The sequence below is a fragment of the Haliotis asinina genome, chromosome 6 (genome assembly GCF_037392515.1).
Source record: "Haliotis asinina isolate JCU_RB_2024 chromosome 6, JCU_Hal_asi_v2, whole genome shotgun sequence".
Classification (NCBI taxonomy): domain Eukaryota; kingdom Metazoa; phylum Mollusca; class Gastropoda; order Lepetellida; family Haliotidae; genus Haliotis; species Haliotis asinina.
In genome coordinates this window covers 62,997,630-63,008,611 of record NC_090285.1, presented here as the reverse complement: position 1 = coordinate 63,008,611, position 10,982 = coordinate 62,997,630, and the positions used below count along the sequence as shown (strand labels likewise).

The 10,982-nt window shown below is 36.6% G+C and overlaps 1 protein-coding gene across 4 annotated transcripts in view; it reads left to right on the top strand.

Moving 5' to 3' along the window:
* The window catches only part of LOC137286362 (tyrosine-protein phosphatase 10D-like), a 50,690-nt gene extending 40,923 nt beyond the window's left edge, over positions 1-9,767 (top strand). For 2 of the 4 annotated variants that reach the window (XM_067818175.1, XM_067818172.1), the window contains 6 exons: positions 62-184; positions 499-647; positions 1,449-1,584; positions 2,331-2,433; positions 3,737-3,781; positions 5,906-9,767. In XM_067818175.1, coding sequence (XP_067674276.1) covers positions 62-184; positions 499-647; positions 1,449-1,584; positions 2,331-2,433; positions 3,737-3,781; positions 5,906-5,937 — 588 coding nt within the window. In that variant the 3' untranslated portion in view covers positions 5,938-9,767. Of the gene's footprint in view, positions 1-61; positions 185-498; positions 648-1,448; positions 1,585-2,330; positions 2,434-3,736; positions 3,782-5,060; positions 5,088-5,905 lie in introns of all 4 variants that reach the window. The other 2 variants (XM_067818174.1, XM_067818173.1) reach the window with 2 other exon arrangements.
* Positions 9,768-10,982: the final 1,215 nt, after the last annotated feature.

The following is a 10,982-nucleotide window of genomic DNA, read 5'->3' as shown; positions in this document are numbered from 1 at the left end:
AGTCCTTGAAAGGTTGCCATCTTCAAGACGAATCATTTCTGTATGTTTTTTTGTCCTACAGGAGAAAAGTGACCACTACTGGCCAAATGATTCTGAGCCCAAATTTTACGGAGACCTACAAGTGGCAATATTGAATGAAACCCATCTACCGGACTGGACTATATCAGAGTTTAGGGTGCAGCTGGTGAGACAACATGCATGCATATTTTTGATGTATTATTGTGTATCAGCTAAACTTAAACAAATGCCTCTGCATATTTATAAAAATTCAGCTTATTGATTTAGTTCTCTGAAACATAGGTCTGCACAAAGCTGAAGTGTTTTCCCCAGTTACTTGAAGTGTAATGACGTGTTTGTAAAATCAGACAAATTATTGGCTTCACAGGAAACTGTCATAGTGGAAGATTATGAGGCTAGTTGTAACTAACTGTATTTGTTCATGAGAAAAGTGTGTTCTGAGAAGAAAAGTGTGTTCTGAGAGCACTGCTGTTTTTATAGGGAGAACAAGCCCGACAGATCCGTCACTTCCATTACAAAGCTTGGCCTGATTTTGGTGTTCCCAAAGATCCCACATCTCTCATACGATTTGTCCGCACTGTACGAGAGAAGATGTTCCGAGATGGAGGCCCCATCATCACTCACTGCAGGTATGACATCATACACAAGCAAACACATATATATCTTATCAACACCATCAGGTTGACATGTGATTATGACACAATGGTGCATGGTGCAATAAAGGTTTAAAGTAACAATCAAATTTGTCCAACCAATATCTTAAATGGATTGTTTTCATATTTGTGTAATGGCTCCCTTCGTCATTGGAATCTACTTTGCAAAGTCCAGCTAATGTTTGGAGTCATGGCCAGGGGTATTAGTGTTCCTTACTTACATATATTTGGCTTCTTATTTTTTAATCACCCCAACTATGTAACATGGCAGGGTGTGTGTGCATGTGTATGTGTGTGTGAACATGGGCAACACTTTATCAGTCTGTGTCTGACTGTCAGTAATCATTTTGTGTTCAGAGCAAAACTCAGAAACAGTTTGATATATTTCAACAAAAATTGTTAGATAGGAATCAATGGTACCTAAAATGGTGCCTTTGCTGTTTACACATGTTTGGCATGTATGTTTTTCTGGAATTGATGGATTTCGTTTCCAGAGCAAAACACAGAAACAGCTCTATATCTATCAGCAAAACTCAGCATATATATTTGACTCAGGGATATATGGATGCAGGGCATTTATGTTTGGACATAGTCTAAAATAATGAAGTTGGACTTAAGTAACTGTTGGGGGTGCAGAGGCATCTGCCATCTTCTGAATAAACATGAAAGACTTGGATAATTTGATTAACTGTTCCACCCACAGGTGCAAAACAGAGGAATCCTAGAAGATTGTAATGCCTACAAATGTGAAGGATTTATGACTGTGCTTTGTTGCAGTGCTGGTGTTGGCCGGTCAGGGACATTCATTGTGTTGGATCACGCTCTACAGCACATCAAGGACAAGGACGTTATAGATATATACCAGATTGTCTATAAGTTGAGGAAAGAGCGAGTGTTGATGGTGCAGACAGAGGTATGTTGGTGGTGAAGTTTACACAGGATCTGAAAAGAGCATAACGTGATATAGGCAGTACTTCCAGTGTCATGAACTGAGTATACATATTTTCAAGGAAGAGCTGGGAGTCAGTTTGCTGAGGTGTTCACACATCCTGCAAAAGACCTGTGTCCAGTTCTCTGTGTGGTTACAGTTTGTAAAGCTGACATGGGCCACCTTTCCATTATGTTGCTGGAACAATGAAGGAATATTTTGCTGGAATCCAGTTGCTCATTCCTGCCAACATGAGTGATCTTGTTTTATCCTTATCTTTAATACAGACTTGGGCTTGAAAAGTGTTCGTTCGTCACGCCCAAGGTGCAGGTTTGATTCCCCACATGAGTATACGGTGTGAAGTCTGTTTCCGGTGTCCCCGCTCTGATATGAATGGAATGTTTTTGAGAGTAGCGTAAAACCATACTCACTCGCTCGCTTTAATGCCGTGTGAAAAAAGGGGAGAGTTATTCCCATCACATGCCATACTTGTTGACACCTGGTGTTCTGTACGGGTGATAATCTTAACACAACTCTCAATCCCATTTCATCCCACCTCACGTCGCCTGTTTTAACATGTTTCGCCATCAAAGATATAGCTTAGTGTGAATTATGAATCCATTTAGTTCTACCTGTGAACATCCCTCACACTGAAGACAATGATCCAAGTCTTGATATTTGTTCCTTACCTTGTAGATACAACCTTTTAGATGCTACTGTGTCTATTTCAGCAACAATACAAGTTTATTCATGAGTGCCTGCTGTGTGTGTTAGAAGGGCGTGAGGATGAAGCTACGTATGCCAACGTTGGTCATGTCAATGTCGCATATGAAGGTATGTCCATTTCACTCTTCGATAGGTTTTAATGTAACTCAGACCAAGTAACATGGGGAGCTAGGGCAGATTCTAACACGATGTAGTGGGCAAAGGGTCCAAAGCTGCTGTCTAATTTCTCCCTACTAACTTCAAGATACATCTATTATCTCTGCTTTAACTTGTGGGTCTTTGCCACTGACAATGATAATATCTGGTATATTTTCAATCTCATCAAAATTAGATTTTTTGCTTTGGTATGACACTTACCATGGTCCTCAAAATTTGGTTTATTTATGGTGACATATGGTTTGCCTACATCTGATAATATCAGTTGAACTGTGATCCTAACTTGGACTTTCAAATCAAAATATGTGATCTGTAGAGTGTTATTTAATTGAGTGCCAGGTTTGTAAACGTTTCAGCTGTATTTTGTTAATGGCATTGATGTCAAAATTTTTCTCACACCTCTTAAAATCCATAAATCAGCTTCCAGTGACATTTTTGGATGTAGATGCATTGGCATTCATCATCATAAGATTTGTATCTAATTCCCCTAAAAACAGATGTCTTGTGTCATGGTTATGCTGTTGGACTTAGACACATTAATGGCTTATGCTAAAGTTCACCTTATTCGGTCACCTGAAAGTGTTATGTCAGAGTGAAAAGAAATTGTTTTGATGAGATTGGTCTATTTCGGTCAGTGGTTGCTGATACTCACTGCCTCAGTGTCTAGGAAAGGGAGATAACCAGGCCATCACTGCAGGATTTGAAGAGAGAAATAGCATACTGATTAACTTGACTTTGTTCTGTATGAAACAACTTAAAACCTGCAGGCTGAATATTGACCAAATGTGAATTAAAATAGCCAAATACATTTCCATATTGAGAGTGAAAGTGTCCCATTTCATGTAATATTTAATAAGTAATTTTATAGTGTTGTAGCAGTGCATGTTAACACAAGAAAAAGAAAAGAAGTTTCAATGCTTAATTCCATATTATTGCATCGAATTTGATAAAATATGTCAAAGTGTAAGAAATTACTTTTGACCCCAGTTTGTCTGCGAGGTTTGCAGTGCCATGATTTCTAGCTATATATTGAAATTGTCTATTTGAATAATGTGAGTGTTGAGCAGTTGATTGGCTGAAGGTCAAGTGTGAGTAGACATGGAACAGCATAGCTGCCTTAGGATACATGTCATCAGCTACATGTTTTGTGCTCTAGAGATTAGGTCATGAATGTCAACCCATCCTTGTTCAAAATTCACACTGACAAGTTAATGTGAATTTGTACATGCTACACATATATGCCATCATGCCGTAGGTCACTTGAGCAGAAGCAGTCTTTCAACACAGCTATCTATTGAAGGTAACAGCAAAATGCTTGGCCCGAGATTAACCCGCACATTCGCGAGCAATCACATGGAGCCAGGGAGATTGTACTAACATCTGTCCTCATCGGAGGGTTGCACCGTTGTCATTTCCATTGTTATTACCACTGGTTTTTATTCAAGCAAATTTATTGACTTTGTCAATATAAGACTGCCTACACATGTTGGCTAATGCTGGAAATAACTAAGTGCACTTTTGTTTATTAATATTCACTTGATTTTAACTTCTGTTTGCTGTCACAGCTCCCAACCACTCTTGTCGAGAGGAAGTTAGCTTGTTAATTTGTTGTTATGTTTGAAATATCTTAGATGTAGGGTCATTTGTTTTCTGAAAGGAAGTTTTGAACACTCTGATATTTTGTTTTGATTTTCGATTGATGTTAGTTTTACAAACTGAGGTTTTTCCGAGAATATATCAAATATAGAATGACTGTTATTTTGAGTCTATTCCTGCTTGGGACAGATCTCTCAGACATGTTGCATGAAGGTGTGGAAGCTTGAAAATTAACTGCATGACACAAGCATGAATTGTTGGATACCAGTTTGCAGTTTTGCAAACATTCACAAGTTGGAAATTTCATGTGCACAGAAGTATGTCTCATTTGCATTGATTTGTGAAAGTGTTGCACTATGGAAACTTTCTTCATTTGACATGAGAAGAGAGACAAGAGTTAGATGACCTCGTGATACATACACAATGTAGGGGTGCCCAAATTAAACCACCAAAGTTGTGTCATCACTCGAAGAATATTTGAAGGTTTAGGCACATCACCATGCTAATTTCACCAAGGTGCCATTGTGCAAACTTAGCTTAGTTGTGTGGCCGTTGTCAGCCTATGTTGAAATATAGGAGTTATGATTGCGATAATGCTGACATGACTTTGTACAATAGCGATCAGTTTCCCAAGTCTCAAAGATTCATTTTAGTCGTTAAGTCAGTATATATCTTAGAGGAGGAAAGATACCTGCAAACTGATGATGGTTTTAATATCTGTAGGGCTAATATAATGTGAAACCAAATGAAATACCAGAATCAAACCAGCAGAAATAAATGACTGCTCCTAACAGTGATTGATCAGCCTTTATACTTAATTTGCTCATTCAGGAAAATGCTGAATTCAAGCATTTTGATTAATTAATCAATCTTGTACTGTACCCACACATGCAGCATCTTCATGAGATTGGAATGAACTGATTATAAAAGACAGTTTCAGTCCCTACAATCAGATTAAGTTGAATGTTTTTTTCTAATTTTAGCATGAGTGACAATGCTAGAGTGTAGCGGTGAGTTATTGCAAGGGCAGATAACTCGTGGTGGCTATAGTTCTGAATCCCTGCTTAAGCTGCTTTTGGTTTTTCTGATACAGCAATTTTCACCATTTTTTTTTGTTCATTGCTTTCTGTCAAGACTTATTTTTGTATAAGTTAGCTTTTTAGTTTTGTTAGTTCCTGCGGTTTGATAAATGGCAACGGTTTGGATAATTGGTTGAATGAATGAGTGCATGTTAAACTTTATGATTTGGAAATATACCATACAGGTTTATCAGTTTGGATAAATAAGTAAAAGTTTCTGAACATTTAAATTGAATAAGTAATTCTTTCTGGTTTGATATCAGCAAAGTTTTCTTCCAAGTTAAAATTTTCATATTTACTTGCTTTGGTAGTTTGCAATTTATAACTCTGTCTCATGTATAAATTCACTTTCTTTGTTATGTTACTAACAAGTAAGTTTTTGATGAAGAAAATATTTGATGTCTTCTAAATAAATTAAGAATCCCTCTTTGTAAATCTTGAAAATCTTTTAGCATTTTTTGTGCTAATTTTATACCCATCCAACACAGCATAAAATAGCAAACATTATTCATGATATATAATTTGTTTTGTTCAGTGAATATATCCACATTCCTCTGGATAAAATATTCTTTGTAAAAAATGATTTCTTTTGCCTCTGTTTACACCCCTGAGTTAAAGTGAGTTTTCCATTCATTCCTCTTATTTATCAATCTATTGCCATTTTGTGTGTGATCTGTATCCTGTATTTTTACCCAATTATTTCTGACATAAACTGTGATATTTAAATATTTTTGTCACTTTCATTACAGATGATGAGGGCATCAACGTGGAGATACCCTGAAATGGACATGATGACGTCGATGTGTCAGAGGTCAAGGTCATCATATGTGTTGTGATACATGATTGACAGGTGTCAGTCATGGACAATTGTGATATGTCATCATGATGGACATTTTTCAAAGGCATTCAAATTTGATAGTGAAATATACAAGATTCCTGGGAACAAGATGCAATGTTTCAGCCATTCGAAACAGCAGTAACTCATCCTTTGACTTGTATTTTTGTACAGTTGGAGGGTCACTGGAGACAGTTCAACATATGCAACATTTTGTTTGTAAACTATAAAGTGAAATATGTGTGTGTGTGTGTGTGTGTGTGTCTGTGTATGTCTTGTGAGGGATACAGACAAGTGTAATTGTCAGTTTTAATGTGCCGGTGCTCAAACATAAATTCAGAGCTTTATTACCAAGGACTGAAAGACTTCAAGCCATGCTCAAATGATTCAAATGTACAACAAGCTGCAAATAGCTGCAATATTCTGATGTGGCTTAAAGCAACATTTATTTGCTTACTCACCATAATATAATTTTTCTTCCCCAAATCTATGAAAATATATCCATAGAATGGTTTGATGTTAGTCTTTGTTAATCAGTTACGCACATGAAAGTATTCTGGAGCAGATTGTCAGCAGTGAAGTGCCATTTCTGCTGTGAAGTGACTGGGAGCAACTCGCCATTTTGAGATTTGTGTCATTTTTATATAGCTAGTCATAGAATTTTACAGTTTGATTCAACCTTTTATGCCTTTTTTAGGATGCTTTTAGAAATCTTTCTGAAAGCGATTTATTAATTTGTTCTGCTACTCCAATGATCAAAACTTGATTGCAAGGGAGCTGTGATTGACAACTCAATCAAAATGTATGCTCAAATATGGAACATATTTTCATATGAACATTAATTTTTGTAATTTGTGTCAAGGTGTATGCGTTTCTTGATTATAAAACAAACTACATAATTACTTTTCTAAATGCACTGTGCCTCTGAAGATATGGATTCTCATTCAGATATTCAGATACTGTTAATTGTCATAAGGGGCTACTAAAGAGATTGTGTATCATAACTTTTTTATGCATATCATACATCGATACTCACATAAATTCTAGGATGGTGTGGTCCAGACTTGCTAACATACAGATCAATGTCATATAGCTTGATATATGGTCAATGTGTCATGGAACAGCAAACACACCGATCTGTAGGACCATGATATATTACTGTTTCCTCTTTTATTTCATGCATCATCGTATGTCTCAATCTGAAATTTATCACCTTCTCAAACCCGAAACACATGTGTCAGTGAGGAGGCAGAGCATTGTATTATATCTTAGTAGTGCCTAGTTTCACATGTACAGTTTATGTGTCCATTTGTCCCACAAGGGTATTTGATATTATTCATGTATCTTCTCAACAGCCATGTGATATTGTAGTCCTTGCCAGACTCACAGCATTGCAAGAACACATTGCAACTGTTCCCTTAACTCGCACAGATGAGGCTGGAGGACACTTGTTCAGTTCATTTTCCCGGAAAAAAGTCCTTTTGTCATGAAAGTGCTTTCCTGGAGCAAACAAGACTGTTCCCATAGTGGCATTAAACCTCGCTCGCTCGCTCCCTCCCTCCCTCACTGTAGTGTACGTTTATGTCAACACAAATTCAAGTCTTCAAACTCCTTAACATTTGAATATGACTGACATTATAGAGTTCAATGGGCATACCATTAAATTCCATGAATGTAACAAACTCAACATAGTTTCATGTTTTAGAATCATTGTAGGCCATTGCTCCAGTGTTGGTATCTCAATATCTGTAGTGTGATTGACAGAAGCATGGCTGACCATGAGTTGATGATGTAGCTGGGCTACAGTCTGTACCACTCAAGCAGGAATACCTTCCAGTGTGTTGTTACTGCCATTGCTGAGAGAACAATACTTGTAACCTCCACTTATCACTAGTCACAGACATCAGTTATGTTTTTTCCCTTTACATTGCCACAACTTTAACCCATATATATATGGCACGTTTGCCATCAACGTCAGTGTGTTTTTCACAAACATATTTGACCATGTATTTTCAATGACATTGACATATAATCTCCAAAATATGTTCTTGTTCATCTATTTAAGTGTATGGTTGTAAGTAAAACACAATATTGAAGAAATTTGTAATATACATTTCAAAAACCCATGTTTTAGTTTTATGTGTTTAATTTCTCTGTGGTCAATCCTTGACCTGTGATTGCTACAGAGTACCTAATGTGCGTACCAGTCGATGATGAAAGTAAGAACATTGTGGGTTTGGAAAAATTCTCGAGCAAGCAAGTTCTCAAGCAAATGGCACATGAACAGAATGAATATGCTCAGAGCGGAACCCAAGGACCTGATGTTATTGTGTAGCATGCAACTCTTCTTAACTATTGCATAGATATGTGATAGTTGTTAATGTCAACCAAATGTGAAATGAAATGTGTTAATATTTATTCAGTAATTATTTAAAATTTGTGGAGATGCATATATCTTCAATTTTATTTGCAAAACGTAACCAAGAATGTAATCTAAGTATTAAATATATTACAATACAGATGAATTAGCATTAAGACATTAATAGTCCGAATAACAGAATAATGTTGTTTTATTTAAATCTTTTATCAAATCAAAATGTTAATGAGTAACAGCTTGATAAGGAAGATTATATTAAGCTTGGATTACACATTTCTGTCCCTTCTTATGAGTAATGATGGTCACAATTTTACAGACTTCGTCAATGCTCAGGTGTTTAAGTATTATTTATGGAACATTCCAATTATTCTTTTTAAGCTCATTAATGTTCTAGAACAAGGGGAACCTCAACAAATATCTTCGCTGTGTCCAGTCCTTCAACCTCTATTTCAGTACACCATGTTGTGCTGTGAATTTTGTAATTTAATTATACTTTCATTTTTTTTGAGTGACTGATGTTGAAAGAATTACACTTTTAATATGTAATTGTTGAAGCTCTGTAAGTGTTTTTTATAACATTGGTCGTTAGTTTGGAATGTTGGACATTTTACCAATTGGAATATTTTATGTTCTTGTCATGTTAGGCTGTGAGTCATCTTCCCTGCAGTTATGGCTAAAACCAGACAGTGGTAACGAGATACAGTGATATATATGGACATTCCTTCATGCACATTTCAACATAGAGAGTAGCAACTTTAGAAATTGATATTTTTTCTGTGATAGTAATAGCAACTGATCCTGCAATATGAATTCTCTGACACATTTATGATGTGCCTTATGATTAATTGGATAATGTATTTAGTTGCTGTAATGACTGTAACATTGCAAGTGCCTGAAACTGTGAAAATGTCTTGATTTTGCTCAAAAGAAATTATCCTTAATAGTTATAATTGAATTTCTTTGATCTTATCAAAGACCTTAAGCCTGATGTTTGCGTTTGATGGTTTTCCTCTTGTTTTGAATTTTTGTTTTACTCATTCCTTAACTTTATAATGCCATTGCCTCCACAAGCCTTCCACAGCTTCCACTTGGTATAATATCGAGTGATTTTTCCTTGAACTTTGTATTTTGTACTTAATTCTTACTTATGAATTGAAATGTTATAAACATACATTTATTGTGATAAAGCAACGTGTTCATTAAACAGGCATATCATGGTAGTTTTAGTTGACAGGCTATGTACATATTTCTTATGCAAGGGTGTTTTATATATAATGGTTCATATATTTTTGTATAAATTGGAAGTTTTGTACAGTTGCAGTGTAAGATTTAGTAAAAATTGTAAAATTATTGTAGCAATATGATATTAAATATTTTCTCAGTAAACCAAAATATACAGTCATAACCATGCCCTTCTGTTGTTTGTCAAAAGTCATAGTTAGTCAAGTTGCCTCCCCTAGCTACTGTCAGGATCTGTTTTTCACAGAGAATCATTTTTGTCCTTGGATCTCGGATGGCTGTCATAAATGGTGATGGTCAATGACGAAGGTCAATGCCATGCTGTGATGATAACCTTTGCTTGTTTGCGCTGGGACTTTCAGTAAACCACGCAGGAATCATGACATTGCAGATTGTTCATGAGCTCATGGGTATAAGATTGGTGACTAAGGGTCTAGCCATTTTTTTATGTGGGTTTAAGGACATTTTAGGAAAGGATATTGGGAGATGATGTTTCCAAAAAAAAGGCGAAGTCTACTTAAAATAGTCCTAAGGCCAAGTAATTTTGTTTGATTTAGGCAAATGAAATGAGGAAGCCAAAGTAATGTCTAATAAATATGACGAAATCACGTTTTGAGCAAAAATCTGTGTTTGCTGGGATGGTTGGTAGCCTAATGAGTAAAACCTCCGCTCATAACACTGAATACCTGGTTGTGTTTCCACACGTCACAATGTGCCCAGATAGTGCTGAATATTGCTAAAAACAGTGTAAAAACCATTCACACACTATCTCCGATATTTGTTTTACCTGAGCATGTACGAGGGTTGGCTGAAAAGTTCTAAGCCTCATTGTGAAAAAAAGTTACAAAGTCCACGTTTGTAATTTATTTTTCTACATAGTCCCCTTCCAAGTTCACACACTTTTGCCAGCGATGCTGCAAGGCCCGAATCCCGGTCAGGAAGAAATTTTCTTCAGCTACCCTAAAACAATCAGTCACAGCGGAAATGACGTCATTATTACTTGCAAAATGGCGACCGGCGAGTTCCTTTTTCATTTTGGGGAACAGGTGGAAGTCAGAAGGAGCCAAATCAGGTGAATAAGGAGGATGGTCAATGAGTTCAATCGCGGATTGTTGACATGGCCACCACCGATTTGTGAACAGGCGCATTGTCTTGGTGGAAGAGGACACCTTTAGCGATCATCCCTCGTCGTTTGGCTTTGATTGCTTCTCGCAACTGGTTCAGTAGATCAGCATAGTATCTGCCGTTGATAGTTTGACCTTTTTCAAGATAATCAATGAGCAGAATACCCCTGGAATCCCAAAAGACTGATGCCATCACCTTTCCAGCTGAAGGAACAGACTTGGCTTTCTTCGGAGCTGGTGAATCAGGATGC